The 24,114-nt window shown below is 48.7% G+C and overlaps 1 protein-coding gene across 2 annotated transcripts in view; it reads left to right on the top strand.

Moving 5' to 3' along the window:
* Positions 1-23,893, top strand: part of GPR107 (G protein-coupled receptor 107) — a 111,320-nt gene extending 87,427 nt beyond the window's left edge. For both annotated transcript variants that reach the window (XM_073555910.1, XM_073555911.1), the window contains exon 18: positions 22,293-23,893. In XM_073555910.1, the coding sequence (XP_073412011.1) occupies positions 22,293-22,389 (97 nt within the window). In that variant the 3' untranslated portion in view covers positions 22,390-23,893. The remainder of the gene's footprint in view (positions 1-22,292) is intronic.
* Positions 23,894-24,114: the final 221 nt, after the last annotated feature.

The raw sequence follows: 24,114 nt of genomic DNA, 5'->3' as shown, positions 1-24,114 counted from the left end.
AGAACAGGAGTCCTAGCAGCACAGGGTATTACAGGGGAGGGTGTGCTTTCAGTGAGTAAACCATTGCATGCATCTTGTGCGGGGACATGATGTGAAGGGATGGGATGAGCGTAAATGAGAGGATCCGGAATCTCCAGCTGCACAGAGTATTTCAGGCAAAGATTGTGGTGATCACAGTTGTAGTGGAGCAGAGTCCCCAACAGCACTGAGGGTTTAAGGATTGCGATGAAGAGGGTAAGGCAGGAGCAGCAACATCATGATGGAAAAAAAAAACAGGAGCAGGAATTACTAGCAGCACAGAGTATTTCAGGAAACTATTGTGCTGATCTCCCAGGGGGGTCACAGTTATACTGTTGTTGGAGCAGGGTCCCCAGCAGCACTGAGTGTTTCAGTAAACTATTGTACCCCTCTTGCTGGAGATCAGGAAGTTAAGTAGTATAGCAGAGTCTCAACAGTGCAGAGTATTTCAGCATTCCTTCAGAGCAGGCCAGTGATGAGGACATTAGATGACCCTTATCTTCAGGGTGTGGCCTCTCTCATGTCTATGGATGGAGATTTTCTCCTCGTGGTCTCCCCACCCCTTTGCTCGTGTCTGTTTAGTGTCCCCCCTGGTCAGATGTCCTAGTTTAGGCAGCTTGGTCCTGTTCCTCCTAACATCAAAGCGTCATATGTGCCTGGATGTCTGCAGCCGCTCTGTATACATATATACACACACTGTGGCTGCAGACCAAGTTCCTCCTGAGGTGACGCTCTGCATAGTTCTTTCCGTCTTCCTGCAGTCATGAGCCGGGGTCAAACAACGAACGTGCTGCACAGTTTCCAGCATCTCTACATGCTGTCTATGAATATGAGCTTTATTTCTTGTATCCAGAGGCTAAAGACCCATCCTGACCTTATGCTGCTCATAGCTGAGGGTCTGTTACTGTTGTGTCTGGTCTTCACATTCCTCTGCAAGAAAAGTTCAATGTGGACATGCAAAGTTTACCGTACACAAGATAGGCCAGACTGGATACCATTGACACAAACCCTCAGCTGTGAGGTTGGGTGCAGTTTTCAGCCTGATTTGCACAGTCAGTGTGTTCATCTCTGAGGAGATTGTATAGAGGGATGTTCCAATTCGTTGACAGCAAGCAATTCCAGGTTTAAAAACGTGGTGCAATTAACTCTGTTTAGTTTGGTTAGCTTTTCAGTTCCGATTCCCACAGCAAGCAGAGATCTTGAATTGAGATTCACAGATGTGTGCAAAATAATAGCAGTCTAACATCAATAATGTGTTTTAATGACTGTTTTTGACAGAGAAGATCATACAACATGGGAAAAAAATTCATGACTAGATGTAGGCGAGTAATGGGCAGAATCAACAGTCATGACATGCACGCTGCTAATTGGGTATATAATTGACTCATTTAATGAAAGCGGGATGTTCTGATTAATAGTAGTGCAAAGTTCAGTCAGTGAGGTCATTCATTCTGTGAAGAAGCAGGTGTCAATTATGGCCCTTATTTAAAGCAGGAGGGCAGCAAATGTTGTACCCCCTGGTTTTAGCTCTTGCTCAGTGAGTAAAATGGGTGGTTTCTGACATTGTACGGAATGAGAAAGAACTTTGATAAAGAAATTTTTCGTTCGCCTTATTGGGGGACACAGAGACCATGGGTGTATGCTGCTGCCACTAGGAGGCTGACACTATGCACAAAAAAAGGTTAGCTCCTCCTCCGCAGTGTACACCCCACCGACCGGCAGGGAATTCCTCAGTTTAGCTTAGTGTCAGTAGGAGGTGGACACAGGTCTTTCATTAGACCCTTATCTACCTCAAGGTGCGTCGTTCCTTTTCAGGTTCCGGAGGGATACAGTGTGAAGAGTCACAGCTGTACTCCCTCAAAGAGACTATGAGTACGGCGTGTACTGCCACCCCGTATCCTCATAGGTCTCTACAGCAGGACCAAGAGCTCAGCACAGATGCGTGCCAGCGATCCAGATGATCCTCGCTCCCCGTCTCCCACCCACTCGCCCACCAGAGCCTGTCGGTCTGGATGAGACGCGGACACTACAGAAGACAGACAGCGTGGGATATTGAGGTACCTTTATTGAATGCCAGACGGAGGTAAGTATGGGGGCCGAGTCACGTCCTCCTCATCCCTTGCCCGGCATTTCCCTCCCTCCCCCCGTTCTGCAGAGCGGTTGCCGCGGTAACGCTGAGGGACCTCCGCGCCGCCCCCGCTGACAGGCGGCCGCCGCTATTAATTTAGGCCCCGGCTTCATTTCGGGCCTTCCTCTGCGTCGCGGCCACGCCCCCCGCCCCTTTCTTCTAAGCGGGCTTCTCTCCCGCCCGTTCCAGGTCCTCCCACCGCCTCCTTCTCGCACCCCAGCCTATTCTTGGCCAGCGGGCGGTGCCTCTTTCAGCCTGGCAGTTAGCGCCGCCCTTCTTCTTCTTCCCCTGGAAGCGCGCGTTTTTCCCATTCCCCTCAGGGGGTCGCCATCTTCCCAGCCTGTCAGCTGGACGCCGTTCTGTCAGCCGGATATCGCTCTCTGGGCCTGTCAGCCGGATTTCGCTCTGACCTGCAGCTGCAGACAAGCCGGATAGCATTGTCTCTGGGGACACCGGACTGTGAGTAGCGCTGCATCTGCAGACTGACACCCTCCTCTGCCTTCTGTCCCCCAACCTTCCTGCACTACCTCAGTTATCACTATGTCTAACTCTAAATCTGATCGTACCCGCTCTACGGCTCCCCCCTGCACTCTAGTTAAGTACTTTGCGTGCTCTTCTTGCAATCGCAAACTTCCCTCAGGTCAGTCCACTCCCCTCTGCCTGGACTGTAGCAATCCAATTCAGCCTGACGCCGCCCATGAGCCATCTATGGCCCCAGGTGAGAGTGAACCCCCCATGCCTGGCTGGGCTTCATCTCTTTCTCAATCAGTGGCAGAACTCACCAGGGTCTCTCAGTCCCTAGTAGCTGCTCTGGATAAGTTGCCCCTGGACACTTCTGCAGGGTCCAGAAGGTTTCAAGAGATTCCTTCTGAGTCAGCCAGCGTTAGTCGCAAAAGACCCAGGCAGGATCTCCAGCCGGAATCCTCTCCTCGTCCCATCTCACCGCATAGTCCGTCTCAGCAACCTCCTTCCCGGGCCTCCTCTCCCGAGTCAGGTGAAGCGTTCTCGGACAGGTCTTCTGAAGGGATTTTAGAGCTGGATTCGGACCAGGATGCGAACATGAAGGTTACGGTGCAGAACCTCATTGCAGCGATTCACCAGACCTTCGAGATTGCTGACCCCCCTGCGAAATCCTCAGATCAGGAGGTTTCGTTCAGACGGGCGGAAACACCCTCCAGGGTATTTCCTTTCCATTCCGAGTTTGGAAAGATTTTTACCAGGGAAAGAGAAGATCCGACCAGACGCTTTCAAAGAGGAAAGCGTCTCGGCGTACTGTACCCGTTTGCTAAAGAGCTCACGGACAACTGGGCTGCTTCTCCCTCGGTGGACCCGCCCGTGTCCAGACATTCTAATAACACGGTTCTCCCGCTTTCAGGCGTGGCGGCTCTAAAGGATTCTAATGATAGGATTATAGAATCCCTAGCTAAGTCCGCCTTCGAAGCGGCTTCAGCGGCGGTATGTCCAAGCTTTGCTTCATCTTGGGCAGCAAAAGCCATAGCTACTTGGGCAGAGGATCTTCGTCAGGGCATCCTAGATAAAGCACAACCAGAGCGATTGGCCGATCTCGCCAATCAGATTTCCCATGCGGGGGATTATCTGCTTTCTGCTTCTTTGGATGCCGCATCCTGCGCGGTTCAGGCGTCAAGCAACGTTGTGGCAATCCGACGTACAATTTGGCTCAAGGCCTGGCAGGCGGACTTGTCTTCTAAGAAGTCTCTTACTAATCTGCCTTTTCAGGGAGTACGCCTCTTTGGATTCCAATTGGACCAGATTATTAAGGACGCCACCGGAGGCACGAGTTCCCTTCTCCCTCAGTCTAAGCCTCGCAGACCTCCACTAAGACGTCAGTTTCGACCCTTTCGGGTTTTCCGCCGTTTCAATACGGCGAAGAACCCATCCAACCAACAAAGACCGCAGGCGCGCCAAGATAGAAAGTTTCCTTCAGACCCACTCCTTCCTGGCGATCCCACTCTTCCCAGAGCAGACCATCCAGATCCAGGTCTGGACGGTCTACATCTGCATGACTATCGTCGGACACCCGAGGGTCCCTTCCGATTGGGAGGTCGACTTCTCTTCTTCAGGGACGTTTGGCTGGCCTCAGTAGAGGACGCTTGGGTCAGGGAGGTTGTATCGTCAGGATACAAGATAGAGTTCGTTTCTCTTCCACCGAATCGTTTCTTCGAATCCCGTCCTCCAAAGGATCCAGCCTTGATCCCGGGGTTCTTTACGGCCATCACCTCTCTCCTCAGTTCCGGAGTGATTGTGCCCGTTCCCGTCTCGGAGCGGTTCACAGGATTTTATTCGAACCTTTTTGTGGTGCCGAAAAATGGCGGGGCGGTCCGACCCGTCTTGGATCTCAAGCTTCTCAACAAGAGAGTACGCCTTCGCCACTTCCTGATGGAGTCGGTTCGTTCGGTAATCGCTTCCATGGAGGAGCAGGAATTCATGTGTTCAATAGACATCCAAGATGCCTATCTACACGTGCCCATATTCTCCAGACATCAGAAGTTCCTGCGTTTTGCGATACGCCAGGAACATTACCAGTTCGTCGCGCTCCCCTTCGGTCTCGCCACCGCTCCCAGAGTCTTCATGAAGATCATGGTTGCGCTGATGGCCTTGTTGAGGATCAGAGGTCTCGTTCTTTTTCCATACCTCGACGATATTCTGATCAAAGCTTCCTCTTTTCAACAGGCTCGCCTAAGTTTGACAATCGTCCTTGACACCCTTTCCAATTTCGGGTGGAACGTCAACAGGAAATAGTCTTGTCTGATTCCTTCTCAACATCTTGTGTTTCTGGGCCTACTGTTCGACACTCGTCGGTCAAGGGTCTTTCTCCCACGAGAGAAGATTCTTTCCCTGCAGCAGGATGTACGATTGCTGCAGACCACACGATTTCCGTCCCTCCGAACAGCTATGAGGGTCCTGGGAAAGATGGTGGCGGCGATAGAGGCAGTTCCCTTTGCCCAATTTCACGCCAGACCTCTCCAGCACGCCATTCTGTCGAGGTGGAATAGGTCGGCTCTGTCCCTGGATCGCCCTGTACGTCTTTCATGCCGGGTCAAGCGGTCACTCAACTGGTGGTTGACGTCACCTCTTATCCACTTGGGTCGGTCTTTTCTTCCCATTCACTGGCAGATTGTAACAACGGATGCCAGCCTCCTCGGCTGGGGTGCAGTGTTCCGCCATCACACTGTTCAGGGTCGTTGGTCGACTCAGGAATCAGCATCTGCCGATCAACGTCCTAGAGATACGAGCGATCCATCTGGCTCTCGTCCACTGGGAAAGGCTCCTCAGGGGCCTGCCGGTCCGGATTCAGACAGACAATGCCACAGCGGTGGCATATGTCAACCGCCAAGGAGGGACACGGAGTGTCTCAGCCCTGGCAGAAGTGTCCAAGATCCTTCAGTGGGCAGAGATTTCGGTACCGACAATCTCCGCGGTACACATTCCCGGCATAGACAACTGGGCCTCTGACTTTCTCAGCCGCGAGGGTCTCGCGGCAGGAGAGTGGTCCCTACATCCGGAGGTTTTTCTTCAGCTCTGCAGTCGTTGGGGAACCCCGGACGTAGATCTGCTAGCTTCTCGCCTCAACAGGAAGGTCCCACAGTTTGGATCCAGAGCTCGAGATCCTCTCGCAGTGGGCGCCGACGCTCTGGACATTCCTTGGTCACAGTTCGAGCTCCCCTACCTGTTTCCTCCCCTGCCTCTTCTTCCCAAGCTGTTGAAGATCAAAGCAGAAGGAATTCCAGTCATTCTCATCGCCCCGAATTGGCCCAGAAGGTCTTGGTTCGCGGACATTGTCAACCTTCTCGCGGACGCCCCCTGGAAGCTTCCAGACAGGACAGATCTGCTGTCTCAAGGTCCGATTTGCCACCCCAATTCTCGGCCGCTCAATTTAACAGCGTGGCTGTTGAGACCGAGGTTTTGAAACGAGCAGGATTCTCCGGTCGAGTAATTCATACCATGATCCGAGCCAGGAAGCCATCATCTTCCAAAATTTACTACCGTACTTGGAAGGCCTATTTCACTTGGTGTGAGGCCAATAATATCGCGCCTATGTGCTTTTCGCTCCCTTCCGTTCTGGCGTTTCTTCAGGCAGGGCTGGATGCGGGGCTTGCTCTCAGTTCCTTGAAGGGTCAAGTTTCGGCGCTGTCCATTTTATTTCAGAAGACTTTGGCCTCCCGCCCTCAGGTCAAAACCTTTCTTCAGGGCGTGGCTCACACAGCTCCTCTGTATCGAGCGCCCGTGGATCCATGGGATCTTAATCTGGTTCTTGACGTTCTGCAAGGTTCTCCCTTTGAACCTCTCAGAGAAGTCTCCCTTTCCCTTCTCTCCTGGAAGGTAGCCTTTCTGGTGGCCATCACCTCCATCAGGCGCGTGTCGGAATTGGCGGCTCTTTCTTGCCGCTCTCCTTTCCTGGTACTTCACCAGGACAAGGTAGTTCTGCGGCCTCCGCCCTCTTTTCTTCCGAAGGTGGTGTCCTCCTTTCACCTCAATGAGGATATTGTTCTGCCGTCCTTCTGTCCGAGTCCAACTCACCCTCGGTGGATCTGGTCAGGGCGATGAGAGTCTGTCTAGGACGTCTTCCTTGCGAAAGACAGACTCTCTTTTCGTCATTCCAGATGGGGCGCGGAAAGGCCACCCGGCTTCCAAAGCCACTATTGCTCGCTGGATCAGATCGGCAATTTTGGAGGCCTACCGGGTTAAGCATCGAGTGGCCCCTCCGGGGATCAGAGCGCACTCTACCTGGGCAGTGGGTGCTTCCTGGGCGGTACGCCACAGAGCCTCCGCGCTGCAGCTTTGCAAAGCTGCAACCTGGTCTTCGGTTCACACGTTTGTGAAATTCTACAGGGTCCACACCTGCGCTTCGGCGGACGCCAGCCTAGGTAGAAGGATTCTGCAGGCAGCGGTGGTGAGTCCACTGGCCTGATGGAAGTTTGTTTCCCACCCCAGGGACTGCTTTGGGACGTCCCATGGTCTCTGTGTCGCCCAATAAGGCGAACGAGAAAACAGGATTTTTGGGTTGCTTACCGTAAAATCTGTTTTTCGGAGCCTTCATTGGGGGACACAGCACCCTCCCATGTTCTACAACTCCTGTTCTTACTTTGGTTGATTTGGTTACAGTTGAGTTGTTTGTTCTGTTTTCAATCTATTCTGTTACTTCTCCTACTGCTTTCTCACTAACTAAGGAATTCCCTGCCGGTCGGTGGGGTGTACACTGCGGAGGAGGAGCTAACCTTTTTTTGTGCATAGTGTCAGCCTCCTAGTGGCAGCAGCATACACCCATGGTCTCTGTGTCCCCCAATGAAGGCTCCAAGAAACGGATTTTACGGTAAGCAACCCAAAAATCCTGTTTTATTGGAGAGGGAAAACATAAAGGCGTTCAGAAAACAATTTTCTGCTCAGCTAAAAAGATCTCCAATGCTTTAAAATGGCGAACTAAACACGTGGTAGTAAAATATATACTACCATCTGTATGGATCATAAATTCACAAGAATGGCAAAGAAGATCCAGTGATCAGATCCAGGGAGATCAAAGAAGATCTTCAGTTACCTGTGAGTCCTGTAGCCATCAGAAGATGCCTACATGAAGCCAAAGTATTTGTCAGAAACCCTTGTGAAGTACCATTGCTGAAAAAAAAAAAACACAGCGACTGGCCTAAAGAGAAGTGGTGCATCATTCTATGGATAGATGAGAGCAAGATGGTTGTTCTTGGGTCTAAAGGCTGCAGACTGTTTGTGAGAAGACCCATAAACACTGAATTCAGGCCTCAGAACTCTGTGCAAATAAATATTTTGAACGTAGAATAAACGTGGCACACAAGAAATTGCCCAGGTGAAAATTGAATGCAATCCACGTGTTGTAGTAAAAGATATGCAGTCAGGTCCATATATATTTGGACAGAGACAACATTTTTCTTATTTTGGTTCTAGGCATTACCACAATGAATGAAATGAAACAATTCAGATGCAGTTGAAGTTCAGACTTTCAGCTTTCATTTGAGGGTATCCACATTAAAATTGGATGAAGGGTTTAGGAGTTTCAGCTCCTTAAAGGGAATCTGTCACCCTTTTTTTTGGCTTGCAGCTGCTGGCATAGACATCGGGGGCTTAACTACAGCATTCTGTAATGCTGTAGATCAGGGTTTCCCAACTCCAGTCCTCAAGGCACACCAACAGATCATGTTTTCAGGATTTCCTTAGTATTGCTCAGGTGATAATTGCTTCACCTGTGCAATACAAAGGAAATCCTGAAAACATGATCTGTTGGTGTACCTTGAGGACTGGAGTTGGGAAACCCTGCTGTAGATAAGCCTCCGATGTAACCTGAAAGATAAGAAAAACACGTTAGATTATACTCACCGGGGTGGTCGGTCCAGTGGGTGTGGCGGTCCGGTCTGACGCCTCCCTTCTTCATGCGATGATGTCCTCTTCTCCCGTCCTGTAATGGCTGCGACGCAAGCGCACTGCTCTGCCCTGTTGAGGGCAGAGCAGAATTCTGCAGTGCGCAAGCGCCGGACCTCTCGCAACGCCTGCGCACTGCAGGACTCTGCTCTGCTCTCAAGAGGGCAGAGCAGTGCGCTTGCGCCGCAGCTATTACAGGACGGGAGAAGAGGACGTCATCACATGAAGAAGGGAGGCGTCGGACCGAACCGCAACACCCACTGGACCGGACCGCCCACCCCGGTGAGTATAATATAACGTGTTTTTCTTATCTTTCAGGTTACATCGGAGGCTTATCTACAGCATTACAGAATGCTGTAGATAAGCCCCCGATGTCTATGCCAGCAGCTGCAAGCCAAAAAAAGGGTGACAGATTCCCTTTAACATGTGCCACCCTGTTTTTAAAGGGACCAAAAGTAATTGGACAGATTAAATAATTGTAAATAAAATGTTCATTTCTAGTACTTGGTTGAAAACCCTTTGTTGGCAATGACTGCCTGAAGTCTTGAACTCATGGACATCACCAGACGCTGTGTTTCCTCCTTTTTGATGCTCTGCCAGCCAGGCCTTCACTGCGGTGGTTTTCAGTTGCTGTTTGATTGTGGGCCTTTCTGTCTGAAGTTTAGTCTTTAACAAGTGAAATGCCTGCTCAATTGGGTTGAGATCAGGTGACTGACTTGGCCATTCAAGAATATTCCACTTCTTTGCTTTAATAAACTCCTGGGTTGCTTTGGCTTTATGTTTTGGATCATTGTCCATCTGTAGTATGAAACGACGACCAATCAGTTTGGCTGCATTTGGCTGGATCTGAGCACACAGTATGGCTCTGAATACCTCAGAATTCATTCAGCTGCTTCTGTCCTGTGTCACATCATCAATAAACACTAGTGACCCACTGCCACTGGCAGCCATGCATGCCCAAGCCATCACACTGCCTCCGCCGTGTTTTACAGATGATGTGGTATGCTTTGGATCATAAGCTGTACCACGCCTTCGCCATACTTTTCTCTTTCCATCATTCTGGTAGAGGTTGATCTTGGTTTCATCTGTTCAAAGAATGTTCTTCCAGAACTGTGCTGGCTTTTTTAGATGTTTTTTAGCAAAGTCCAGTCTAGCCTTTTGATTCTTGATGCTTATGAGTGGCTTGCACCGTGCAGTGAACCCTCTGTATTTACTTTCATGCAGTCTTTTCTTTTTGGTAGATTTGGATATTGATACGCCTACCACCTGGAGATTGTTGTTCACGTGGTTGGCTGTTGTGAAGGGGTTTCTCTTCACCATGGAGACTATTCTGCGATCATCCACCACTGTTGTCTTCCGTGGGCGCCCAGGTCTTTTTGCATTGATGAGTTCACCAGTGCTTTCTTTCTTTCTCAGGATGTACCAAACTGTAGATTTTTCCACTCCTAATGTTGTAGCAATTTCTCGGATGGGTTTTTTCTGTTTTTGCTGCTTAAGGATGGCTTGTTTCACCTGCATGGAGAGCTCCTTTGACCGCATGTTTCCTTCACAGCAAAACCTTCCAAATGCAAGCACCACACCTCAAATCAACTCCAGGCCTTTTATCTGCTTAATTGAGAATGACATAATGAAGGGATTGCCCACACCTGTCCATGAAATAGCCTTGGAGTCAATTGTCCAATTACTTTTGGTCCCTTTAAAAACAGGGTGGCACAAGTTAAGGAGCTGAAACTCCTAAACCCTTCATCCAATTTTAATGTGGATACCCTCAAATGAAAGCTGAAAGTCTGAACTTCAACTGCATCTGAATTGTGTTGTTTAAAATTCATTGTGGTAATGTCTAGAACCAAAATTAGAAAAATATTGTCTCTGTCCAAATATTTATGGACCTAACTGTACATACAAACGTTTTGGTCAATCAGACCTTCCTCAGTGTACCGACTGCAAAGTGGAATATTGGTATATGTGATAGCCAATGTTGTCCACTATCCATAAAGGCTATTTCAGCCTGTTTAACATGGCCTGTGTATGTGACCAAAAGAGGAGATGCCTTGTCTCGCTGTGATGCATGGGTGCTGCGACGCGGTGTCCACTCTGTACAGACTGTAAAGATTGGAGGTGCAAGCATAATGGTTTGGAAATGTTTCTCATACTAAGGATCTTCAGCCCATTTATCACATATTGGGCACCATGGACCAGTTTGAATACATCAAAATACTGCAAAAGGATATATTGCCTTATGCTGAAGAAGAAATACCCTTTAAACTGGTGTATCACCTGACAACGACCCCAAATACATCAGCAAGTGGACGAGATCGTAGTTCCAGACCAACAAGATTGATGTTATGAAGTGGCCATCCCAATCCCCAGACCTCAGTCCGATGGAGAATTTGTGGAGTGGCATCAAAAATGCTGTTTTTGATACAAAACCTAAGAATGCAAAAGAAGTCTAGAATGTAGAGCGGTCAGCATGGGCTGGAATACTGGTGCATCTCACAAAATTAGAATATCATCAAAAAGTTACTTTGTATCAGTTCTTCAATACAAAAAGTGAAACTCATATAGTCATTACAAACAGAGTGATGTATTTCAAGTGTTTATTTCTGTTAATGTTGAAGATTATGGCTTACAGCCAATGGAAACCCAAAACTCAGTATTTCAGTAAATTAGAATACTTTATAACACCAGCTTGAAAAATGATTCTAAAATCCGAAATGTTGGCCTACTGAAATGTATGTTCAGTAAATGCACTCAATACTTGGTCGGGGCTCCTTTTGCATCAATTACTGCATCAGTGCGGCATGGAGGCGATCAGCCTGTGGCACTGCTGAGATGTTATGGAAGCCCAGGTTGCTTTGATAGCAGCCTTCAGCTCGTCTGCATTGTTGGGTCTGGTGTCTCTCATCTTTCTCTTGACAATACCCCATAGATTCTCTATGTGGTTTAGGTCAGGCGAGTTTGCTGGCCAATCAAGCATAGTGATACTGTTGTTTTTATGTTCAATCTATTTTACCAAACATTTTACAAACAAAAAATATATTATTCTATATTATAGAATTATAGAAAATATCTAGTATTCAAAATGAGAATACAACCTTTTAATAGTAAGTCAAACATACCATGGCAGACAATAACAGTAGTGCTGAAATCTCATCTCCCGAAATCTTGGTGCCGAGATCTCCATATGTGCTTGCGCTGCCCCCCGGCGGCCATTTTCCTCGAGTCCACTGCACAGGAGGAAACCATGGAACTGCTGGGGGCTCTGGCCTATCACAAAATGTCGGCAGAGCCCTCCGCAGGACCGTTGGACGCAGGGCAGCGGTTGCACGGGACACCTGCAGCGGTGTGCCGCACATCAGAACACCCCCTCATCCCATCCTTCGACCTGCAGCAACGCTCCACTCTTGCCTCCTCCAGCAGCAACCCTGGGACCATACTTCACCGCAGCCACCACCCACAGTAAGCAATAAGACGCATGGATTATAAGAAGCACTACCATTTTATTTAAAAAAAAAAAAAAAAAAAAAAGTTTTTTTTTCCCTATTTTTCTCCTCAAAATGTGGGGTACGTCTTACAATCCGAAAAATATGGTAATGTATGAATTTCACTTTCTCCTTCGCCTCATTGGGGGACACGGGTATTGTGGGTATATGCTACTGCCTCCTGGAGGCTGACACTAAGTGGAAAAAAGAGGTTAGCTCCTCCTCCGCCGTATACACCCTCGCCCCGATCGCGGGCGGAAAACAGTTTTTTGCATAGCGTCTGTTGGAGGCACACGTCTGTCTGTTTCCAGACTGATTTTTTTTTTCCCCTTTTTCTTTTTTCCCCATGAAGATAAGACAGGGGCGACGGACCCTATTGAAAGGGTCCGATCTCCCCAAACCAACAACGGGCGAGCACGTGTGAGTGTCGCCTCCATGTTTCCTCTCCCGCAACGGGGATTTTTTTTTCCGGACGTTCCTTTTTTACATGAAGATGAGATAGGATCTGTCGCCCCTATTGAAAGGGTCCGATCTCCAAAAACCAACAACGGGCGAGCACGTGTGAGTGTCGCCTCCATGTTTCTTCTCCCGCAACGGGGATGTTTTTTCCTTTTTTACATGAAGATGAGATAGGGGCGACGGATCCTATTGAAAGGGTCCGATCTCCCCAAACCAACAACGGGCAAGCACGTGCGAGTGTCGCCTCCACGTATCCTCTCCCGCAACGTGGGAATGATGCCAGACTTGGCCCTGATCACCCTAAGGTATTGAAACCCTAGGCTGCAGAGGCAAAAGTGCAGTCCGTGCAGACCAAGCGAGTATGCAAAGCCTGCAAGTCCGAACGCGCCCAGGAACCATCCCCTGCGACCGAGCCCAGTGTACAAAGTCCCCCGGAATAGGCGTTATCGCTATCGCAATCCATGGCGTCACTTACAAGAGCAATCGAGTCCCTTCGTGCCCCAGATAGGGGCAGGGACAGTGGTTCGCCTGTCTTAGAGGGGTCCTCTACCCCACAGGAGCCTCCGGCCTGCATGGGCCGCTCTAACTCCAGGCAGACCCGGGGAAAACGAACCCACACGGCGTCTCCTGGTCCATCCGGTGCCTAGGCATCCGTGAGCTCTGCTTCTCGCTCCCCGTCACCAGCAGTTGATAGCGAGCAAGGCTCGGACTACGACTCGGACGAACCCCTTGACCTAGATACGCCGGGTGGTCAGGAAACGGTTGACAGTCTCATAGAAGCCGTCAACCAGACTCTGGGGATTGAGGATGATTCCACCCTGGCTTTGGGCCATAAGGTGTCATTTAAGCGAATCGAGCGTCCCCATAGAGTATTTTGCACTCACCCTTAATTTGAGGATATAGTGCAACGACACAGAGAACGGCCGGACAGGCGTTTCTCGGGCCAGAAGGCACTCGAGGCGAGGTATCCTTTTGCCCCGGATCTCCGTAAAAAGTGGACGGAATCCCCAATGGTGGAACCACCTGTATCGCGCTTGGCTACAAAAATGCTACTATCTGTCCCTAGTGGGTCTTCTATTAAGGATCCCACTGATAGTCTCATAGAGAACTTGGCTCGCTCAGTGTTTGAGGCATCGGGATCAGCACTCTCTCCCTCGTTCGCAGCAACATGGGTAGGCAAGGCCATGATTTCTTGGTCAGAATCATTGAATAGAGCCTTGCAAGACATAGACCTACCAGCTGAAGTATCAGAAATCGCAAATCAGATAGCTATGGCGGGGGACTACTTGATCAATGCATCTTTAGATGCGGCCAACTGCGCAGCACTTGAGGCTGCAAATGCAATCTCCATTAGGAGAGCTCTATGGTTAAGGACATGCAGGCCGATTCAGCCTCAAAAAAGTCCTTGACAGCACTACCTTACCAGTGTGGCCGCCTGTTCGGGGAGAAGTTAGATCAGCTCATCTCCGACTCCACAGGAGGTAAGAGCGGTTTTCTTCCTCAACAAAAGGTCAAACCGCCGTTTTGTCACCAGTTTCAGGCGCGTTTTCGGGCCATTCGCAACCCCGTGTGGATGACAGCGGCTAATTCCGCCGCTTCAGGGCACCCCACCCAGAATAGGGACCGACAGGTCTCATATAGAGCCAACCCATTGGGCAGGATGCGGGCTAACCAGTCCAAGTCGAAAGAATCCAGGTCCCAAAGATCTGCAGCCAAATGACTCGGGGCATCTGCCAGGCAACACCAACAAGGTAGGCGGCCGCCTACTCTGGTTTCACCACGTCTGGCTCAGTCGCATACAACACTTGGGTGAGAGAGCTGGTGTCCACAGGGTACAAGATCGAATTTGTCAGGTACCCCCCAAGACTATTTTTTCTTTCCCGTCTTCCCAAAGTGGATACCCGGGCAAAGGCTCTACTAGGAGCCATCAATTCGCTCAGCCACAACGGGAAAACGTGAAGACTCAGGGCTTCTATTCCAACCTGTCTGCAGTCCTCAAAAAGGACGGGACTGTCAGGCCCGTTGGACCTAAAGCTCCTGAACAAATTTATCAGAATCAGACATTTCCGGATGGAGTCTCTCCGTTCAGTCATATCGGCAATAGGGCAGGGAGAGTGCTTGGCCTCTATCGATATCCAGGACGCCTATCTACATATCCCCATTTTCCCTTCGCATCAAAGGTTTCTACGCATCGCCATCAACGGTCTACATTTTCAGTTTGCAGCGCTGCCCTTCGGGCTAGCCACTGCCCCCAGAGTGTTCACAAAGGTCATAGCAGTCCCCATAACCATCCTGCACTCCCGGGGCATAGCCGTATTTCCCTACTTAGACGACCTCTTGGTCAAGGGCCCTTCAAGGCGGGCATGCAAGGAAAGTGTCAGCACCACGCTAGATACTCTTGCCCGCTTAGGTTGGTTTGTCAATGTAAAGAAGTCATCCCTGGTTCCAGCTCAGTGGATTTCCTTTTTAGGTATGATCTTCGACACTTTCCGAGGGTTGGTAATTCTCCCTCGAGACAAGGCTCTAGCCCTCCGGCAGGGAGTGCGGTACTGCGCCAACCAGTCCCTCACACCATCCGCTTCTGCATGAGGATTCTAGGAAAAATGGTGGCGGCGATGGAAGCGATCCCGCTTGCCCAGTTCCATCTTCGCTCCCTGCAGCACGCTTTCTTGGCATCCTGGGACAAGAACCCGTTCACGCTCGATCACCGATGCCAGTTGTCCTCTCAGGTCAGACAGTCACTAGAGTGGTGGACAGTCAGTTCCCCCAGATCAGTGGCTGGTGGTCACAACCGACGCCAGCCTCCTCGGCTGGGGAGCGGTTTTTCGCCACCACACAACCCAGGGACGGTGGTCGCCGCAGGAGGCACGCCTCACGATCAACTTGTTGGGAGATACGGGCGATCCGGCTTACTCTGCAACGTTTTCATCGCCTTCTAGCAGGCCGCCCAGTCCGGATCCAGTCAGACAAGGCCACGGCGTTGACTTACATAAATCACCAAGGGGGCACCCGCAGCAGGGCAACCGTGTGTGAGGTAGGGCACGTTCTTCACTGGGCCGAGAGGAACTGCACAGTGATATCGGCGGTCCACATCCTGGGTGCAGAAAACTGGGCGGCAGAGTTCCTCAGCCGACAGGGGCTTGCGTCCGGGGAATGGTCGTTACACCCCGAGGTCTTTCAGCAGATTTGCCAACGGTGGGGAACACCGGATGTGGATCTTATGGCTTCCAGGGTGAACGCCAAGGTGTCCGTATTTGTCGCCCGGTCCCGGGACCTGCAGGCAATCGCCGTGAATTTGCTGGTTCTGCCATGGAACCAGTTTCGCCTCCCATACCTATTTCCCCCACTGCCACTACTCCCGAGGGTCATCAAGAAGATCAAGGCAGAAGGGGCGCTAGCGATTCTGCCGGCCCCAGACTGGCCTCATCGGGCTGCTCACCGACGTGCCATGGCGACTACCAGAGCGCCCAGATCTACTTTCTCAGGGGCCGAACTGCCACCCGAACTCAGGGGCCCTGTGTTTGACAGCTTGGCCATTGAATCTTGGACTCTGACTCAGGCGGGGTTTGGGCGTAAAGTGGTTGCTACAATGGTTAGCGCCCGGAAGCCTGCCTCGGCACGAATTTACCACCACACCTGGAAGGTTTTCTTTGCATGATGTCGAGGCCGCGGTTGTTCTCCACTGAGATTCTCTGTCCCTAACATCTTGGCTTTTCTCCAGTCTGGCCTAGACTAAGGCTTGGCCCCCAGTTCTCTCAGGAGACAGATACCGGCTTTATCCTTCCTTTTTCAGCGCAGGATTGCTACTAACTTGCAGGTAAAGTCTTTCATTCAGGGGGTCTCCCACTTGGTACCTCCCTATAGGGCGCCTATGGACACCTGGGACCTTAACCTGGTCCTAAGCGTTCTGCAGGAAGCTCTATTTGAGCCGCTTCAAGATGTCGCTCTGTCATATCTTTCCTGGAAGGTGGTGTTCCTTGTTGCTATAACATCAGTCAGGCGGGTCTCTGAGCTGGCAGCCCTATCTTGTCGAGACCCGTTTCCGGCTTTTCACAAAAACAAGGTGGTTCTAAGACCAGCGCCTCCCTTTTTGCCAAAAGTCGTTTCCTCGTTTTACATTAATGAGGATATTGTCTTGTCCTCTTTTTATCCAGCATCGGTACACCGTGTGGAAAAGGCCCTGCATACGTTAGATCTGGTGAGAGCACTCAGGAGCTACGTGTCGTGACCCTTTCGTAAGTCAGACGCGCTGTTCGTGCTCCCTGAAGGTCGCAGGAAGGGACTCGCTGCCTCAAAATCGACCATAGCCAGATGGATTAGTTTGGCTATTCAGGAGTCCTACCGCATCAGAGGCGCGCTGATTCCAGCAGGGATCAGAGCACACTCTACTCGGGCAGTGGGCGCGCCTCTTGGGCGCTTCAGCACCAGGCTTTGACGGAACAGGTTTGCAAGGCAGCAACCTGGTCCAGCCTGCACACGTTTACTAAACATTACAATATCCATACTCAGGCTTCAGCGGATGCGAGCCTGGGTAGAAGGATTCTCCAAGCAGCGGTGGTGCACCTTTAGATAGGAGGTGCATGTTGCTTGGATCGGTGAGTCAACGTCCCACCCATGGACTGCTTTAGGACGTCCCACAGCATCTCTGTCCCCCAATGAGGCGAAAGAGAAACATGGATTTTTGTGATAACTCACCGTGAAATCCTTTTCTCAGAGACTCTCATTGGGGGACACAGCACCCACCCTGATAGCCAAGTTGGCTTCTGTTTGTTTAATTAATATGCTTTCTGTATGATATTAGGGTGGTTAATTTTGCACCAAACTGGTTTCCGTCCCATTCGGGGCGAGGGTGTATACGGCGGAGGAGGAGCTAACCTCTTTTTTTCACTTAGTGTCAGCCTCCAGGCGGCAGTAGCATACACCCGCAGTACCTGTGTCCCCCAATGAGCGTCTCGGAGAAAAGGATTTTACGGTGAGTTATCACAAAAATCCATGTTTTTGTAATGAAGAACTGAAATAAATTAATTTTTGATGATATTCTAATTTTGTGAAATGCACCTGTATCTGTTCTTAGGTGTCAGATGGTAGGTGACTCCATGCCACACCGATGTAAAGCAGTTATCAGAAATAAAGGCTGTACAGCTACAGTGGGGAAAAAAGTATTTAGTCAGCCACCAATTGTGCAAGTTCTCCCACTTAAAATGATGAGAGGCCTGTACTTGGCATCATAGGTAGACCACAACTATGAGAGTCAACAGGAGAAAGCAAATCCAGAAAATCACCCTGTCTTATTTGGCAAGATTTATTTTGCAAATTATGGTGGAAAATGAACATTTGGTCATTAACTAAAGAAATCAAACTTTTTCAGTAAGTCTTCACAAGGTTGGCACACACTGTTGGCCAATTCCTCTAGAGCAGTGATGTTTTGGGCCTGTCGCTGGGCAACACGGACTTTCAAATCCCTCCAAAGGTTTCTATGGGGTTGAGATCTAGAGACTGGCTAGGCCACTCCAGGACCTTCATTTGCTTCTTATGAAGCCACTCCTTTGTTGCCCTGGCAGTGTGCTTGGGATCATTATCCTGCTGAGAGGCTCATCCACGTTTCATCTTCAGTGCCCTTGCTGATGGAAGGAGGTTTGCACTCAAAATCTCAAGATACATGGCCCCATTCATTCTTTCATGTACACAGATCAGTCATCCTGGTCCCTTTGTAGAGAAACAGCCCCAAAGCATGATGTTGCCACCCCCATGCTTCACAGTAGGTATGGTGTTCTTTGGATGCAACTTTTGTTTGTACCTAACAGTTCTACTTTGGTTTCGTCAGACCATATGACATTCTCCCAATACTGGATAATCCAAATGCTCTTTAGCAAACTTCAGACAGGCCGGACATGTACTGGCTTAAGAAAGTTGATTTCATGACATCAAGTTGCTTGCCTATTGCACATTCAGCCTTCCCAGCCTGGTGCAGGGCTACAATTTTGTTTCTGGTGTCCTTCGACAGCTCTTTGGTCTTCACCATAGTGGAGTTTGGGAGTGTGACTGTTTGAGGTTGTGGACTGGTGTCTTTTATACTGATAATAAGTTCAAACAGGTGCCATTACTATAGGTAATGAGTGGAGGACAGAGGAGTCTTTTAACCCCTTCATGACGGAGGTATTTTTACGGAGGTATTTTTGGTTTTGCGTTTTTCGCTACCCTTCTTTCCAGAGCCATCATTTTTTAATTTTTCCGTCAATATGGCCATGTGGGGGCTTGTTATTGCGGGACGAGTTGTACTTTTGAAAGACACCATTGGTTTTACCATATTGGGTACTCAAAAACAGGAAAAAAAAATCCAAGTACAGTGAAATTGCAAAAAAAAGTGCAACCCCACAGTTAATTTTTGTTTTGCTTTTTTACTAGGTTCACTAAATGCTAAAACTGAACTACCATTACAATTCTCCAGGTCATTACGAGTTCTTAGACACCAAACATGTCTAGGTTCTTTTTTATCTAAGTGGGTGAAAAAAAAATCCAAACTTTGTAAAAAAAAAAAAAATTGCACCATTTTACGATACCCGTAGGATCTCCATTTTTCATGATCTCGGGTTGGGTGAAGACTAATAATTTGCGCACCGAGCTAACGTTTTTAGTGATACCATTTTGGTGCAGATACGATCTTTTGATCGCCCGTCTGGTGTTTTTGACTTTTTTTTTGTCACTACGACGTTTGGCGATCAGGTTAATCCTTTTTTTTATTGATAGATCGGACGATTCTGAACTCGGCGATACCAAATATGTGTATGTTTGATTTTTTTTTATTTTATTTTGAATGGGGCAAAAGGGGGGGGGAATTTGAACTTTTTATATTTTTTGTTTTTATATATTTTTAAAAACAATTTTTTTCACTTTTGTATGCTTTAATAGTCTCCATGGGAGACTAGAAGCTGCCACTACCCGATCGGCTCTGCTGCATACAGGCAATGATTAGATCGCCTGCGTGTAGCAGAATTGCTTACTTGCTATGAGCACCGACCACCGGGTGGCGCTCATAGCAATCCGGCAGTGACAACCATAGAGGTCTCCAGGAGACCTCTGGTTGTCATGTCAACCCATCGGTGACCTATGATCACGTCACGGTGGTCACCGGTGGGCGGATTTCCGGCGCGATGGCCGGAAATGCATGTTAATTGTCCCCGTCTGCTTTTGACATCGGGAGGATCGCGATTCCTCCCGCAGCTGTTAGCGGAACATGTCAGCTGTTCAAAACAGCTGACCTGTGCCGGGAAAGGTGCGGGCTCATCGCTGGAGCCCGCACCAAACAGGAGAGGCGTCCAAAGACGGATAGATCTGTCATTGGTCGTTAAGGGGTTAAAGAAGTTGTTACAGGTCTGTGAGAGCCAGAAATCCTGCATGTTTTTAGGTGACCAAATACTTACTTTCCACCATAATTTGCAAAATGAATATTGCCAAATCAGACAGGGTGATTTTCTGGATTTGCATTCTCAGTTTGACTCACATAGTTGTGGTCTACCTATGATGTCAATTACAGGCCTCTCTAATCTTTTCAAGTGGGAGAACTTGCACAATTGGTGGCTGAGTAAATACTTTTTTCCACAAGTGTAAATATTCAGTGATCAACAGAAAAGCCAAGTCTGGAAGCATATCTAAGTTTATACTGTAAAGGGGGTTTTACACTAAGCGATATCGCTAGCAATATCGCTAAAACGTCACTGGTTTTGTGACGTTATAGCGATATTGCTAGCGATATCGCTATGTGTGATACTTACCAGCGACCGGCTCCCCCGCTGTCCATCGCTGATCGCGCGAGAATGTCCGGCTCCATTTCTCGTCGTCTGCTTCCTGCTGAGACTTCCTGCTGTGACGTCCAGCGACGCGTGGAGGCGGGCGGGAGGACGCAGGATCGCTGTGTGTGAATGGTAAGTATCGTGCGCTGCGTCGCTGCTGCATCGCTGTGAGATCTTTCTGTATGAAAGCTCACTAGCGATCATTTAGCGATGCACCAGCGATCCTGACCGGGTCGGATCGCTGGTTGGATCGCTGGTGCATCGCTAAATGTAAAAGGGCCTTAAGGCTATATACCCACGTTGCAGAAATGCTGCTGAAATTTCCGCAACATTTCCGCACTCCCGCCGCGGGTAAAACGCATGCGAATTCGCATGCGTTTTTCCCGCGGAGAACAAGCGTTTTGCATCGCTTGGAATGTGATAGGTCGGATGTTAAAATAATAAAAAAAAATTAAAAATTGTAATTCTCGCCTTCCAACGGCCCCCGATCTGCTCTGCGGCGATCCCGGCATCCCAATAATGCTGAGCGTGACGTCATCACGGTCATTCGAGCAAAGCATTACTGGGACCGGAAGATGCCAGGAGCGTGGTGAGAGGCGGGAAGGACTCCGGTGGCCGCCGGAGGGTGATTATATCTCTATTTTTTGTTTTTATTCTATTTTTTACAGGATTATGGTACCCAGGGCCTGGAGGAGAGTCTCCTCTCCTCCAGACCGTAGGTACCATCCGCACTTGATCCGCTTACTTTGTGCATGGTGGGCATAGCCACATGCCGAAAGTAAGCGGATCAATACACTCCTATGGGAGCGGAATCGCCGCGATTCTACAAAAAGAATGGGCATGCTGCTGATTTTTCCACTATGCGATTCCGCAGCGAAAAAATCTGCAGCATTAGCACAGCATGCATATCCCATAGGATTGCATGGGACGCGTTTTTGCGGCGATTCCGCAGCGGAAAACCACTGCGAAAACGCTAAAATAACGCAACGTGTGCACACAGCCTAAATATTCCAGTTTATAAATGAAAATGCAGACACTGATATTGTTTCCAGCAGCCTATTATTACTTTTTCTTTATTTTCAGTTTAATAATTGATATTTTGTTCGTTTTAATTTGGAATTGAATGTGCAGTTCTCAGCGCCTTTGTGTATATGGAAATAAATGAAAGCTATTATGAGGATTGAGATTTTTCTCAGTTGTTTTAAACACGCTGCTATTATTTTGCACATAACTGTTTTCGTGGCTTTGTACCAATTATCTGGTGAAAAAGGTCACAAATTATTTTTTAATCTTACTCCTAAATCTGTTCAAAAGCTTTTAAGGGGCACTTATAACTTTTATGAAACTATCATTATCTCTTAAGGACGTGTTAAGTTTTTATCAGTTGGGTCTAATCAATAGCAAAAAAAAGGAACAGACTTTGTTCAATTGAATGGTAGGCCTCTTCTCTCGGAGCACTGTGCATCGCCACCTTTACTGTCAGAGCCCCAGACGTCACCAACTCGCTCGTTGGTGTGGAGTGTGGATTCGTAGATATGCTATGGAGGCTTTTTTAACAAAAATAAGGAGTCTGCGCTTCTACCCCTTTGTTTTAGTGAACGGTGGGGATCGCCACATGAGAACATGTCAAAACGTTTAAGGTGACCGTCTCCCTTATAAGTAATGGTAGCACCAGATGAGCAGATGACTGTGTGCTTCTCGCAGGTGCATCTGCTGCTGCAGAGTGATGATATAGTGGGTGCCTCTGATCTAACGGGGGGAGCCACATACTATCCAGCTCATAATACTAGACAGAGCTCCTCTGTCATTAGATCAGTGAGCACAGAGTTAAGCAGACGATGCGACCTAATAAAGAGAGAAATCCATCCAAGAGCTCGAACAGAAACTGCAGATCAGTAAACTGGTTTCTTTTTAATAGACGCAAGCAGAGATCTTGGAGACAATAAATGATTTGTGGGTTGTAATTGCTCTGCCCGGAATAATGAGCGTCTGCTTTTGTGCCTCTTTCAGAGTTACGACCACGGGATCCACAGAGGGCATCAAGAAAGTGAAAAAAATCGTGAATGGGTCGTCGGACCTGCGCTCGGAGTGGGAGAACGCTGCCTGAATGGACAGCTGAGCACCTGGAATTTAATTTATTTACTCCTATGATATGCGGTTCACTGAAAAACGCTGCACCAAATACACCTATCATTCCCCAATACAGGATCAGCACCACTCATTCAGCTTCCACTTCAAAAATCAGCCCTGGTGTTTGGAGACCCCCGTACCAGACTGCCTAGTGATGAGCAAGTCAACAAATCCAGGATTTATTAATTTACAAGTGTAAAAAAAAAAACCAATAAATCTGCCGAGTTTTGCCCCTGGCGGTCCAGGACGCTGTGGGCCAGCAAGTTACGGTACATAGGAGCCCGGCTGCTGTGAGAGAATCTTCCTTTCCAGGTTTTGCCCCTCCTCCCCTGCAGCAGTGGCAGAATCGCGCCTGTAAATATAATTTTCATTTTTTTAGCAGATCTCTATGGTTTCTAGAGGGAGTGATGCTCTGTGTCCCCAGGGTGCAGGCAGGGCTGTATATCGTGCTTCCAGGGCCCTGCGGCCTCTTTCAGTACTGGGGTGAGATCCGGGAGATCCCCTCCGATGTTGCCTGTTGTGATACTTGGAAAAGACTTTTCTGTGCCTGGGAAAGCTGGGTGATCAGTAACAGCTGTAGCGGAGCAAGAGCTGTGTGTCTGGTGGTTAACACTGGCACTGCAACCTCACCCACAGGTCTGATGTGCCTCAGCCTCTCCCTCGCTCTGCCACCGCCTGTAGCACTTTTTTCCATGGCGGAATATGTAGATTTCCATTTTCCACCTGTTCTGGGGCTGCACAGCCTTGGCACTCATAAATATTCATGAGTTTGTTTCACGGCCTGGGGCGTTTGGTGAGGGCGCAGATAGATACAGTGTCAATTTGACCTTTTCCATGCTGTGATATGGCAAGTATTGATTTCTGAAGGAATCACTTATCATGTAGTAGTCCAGGGGGTGCAAAGGTTAGACATTGACTCTGTATATAGGAGGGGTTCAGATGCTGCAGAACTTCAGTTTACTCTTTATCTCGGGTTACCTGTTTGCTGTAAATTAAGCTGATAAAGTTGTACAACTTTCTAATAAACTTTATAAATTCAATTACTGTACATTTTCAGGATCTCTGCTTGCTGTCAGGAAATTGAAACATTACTGATTACATTGAAAAGCTGCGAGACTCCATCCGCTGACAGCAAGCAGAGATTTGAATATGTTGAAGAATTAAGACCCAGACGGCTAGAAAATCACAAAACTTTTCGTTAATCAAAAATTAAACTTTATAAAAATAATTGAAATTAAGTGGTGACATGAATGGACCAAAGGGTTAAAAGCATTTTAGGCCGGTGGGGTTCTTTGGTATGAGGGTGTAAATCGGGTGGGATTTAGGTGTGGGTTGTAATGAGTTTTGTTGGTTTATTTTCCTTTCTTTGCAGAGGTGGAAGGGTTAAAGCCGCAGGTCTGAGGCCGCCGCCGAATGCTGAGTGTTTTAATTGATGCATTTCATTCTTATTTTTGGTGAATAAATTCTAAAGTTCTGCTTTACTAACCCTTGCCCTGCTGTTGTCCGTGTAGCCGAGCACCCGGCTGGTGATGTCTGTGGGAGGATTGTGAAATGAGGGTCTTCATCTTTTACCTTCTATGCAAGTGAAATAAAAGGGGAGCGACAGAAAAGCGGCCTCTCATGTCCTTGTCCAGTTTGTTTCAATCAGATACAACTGTGTGTAATATGGAAGCTCTGTTCTTAGGATGAACCTCGCAACTCT

The sequence above is a fragment of the Dendrobates tinctorius genome, unplaced genomic scaffold, assembly GCF_039654945.1.
Source record: "Dendrobates tinctorius isolate UK_male_01 unplaced genomic scaffold, ASM3965494v1 ptg000231l, whole genome shotgun sequence".
NCBI lineage: Eukaryota > Metazoa > Chordata > Amphibia > Anura > Dendrobatidae > Dendrobates > Dendrobates tinctorius.
The sequence above is the reverse complement of the archived record's forward strand: the minus strand, read 5'-3'. Positions and strand labels throughout refer to the sequence as shown.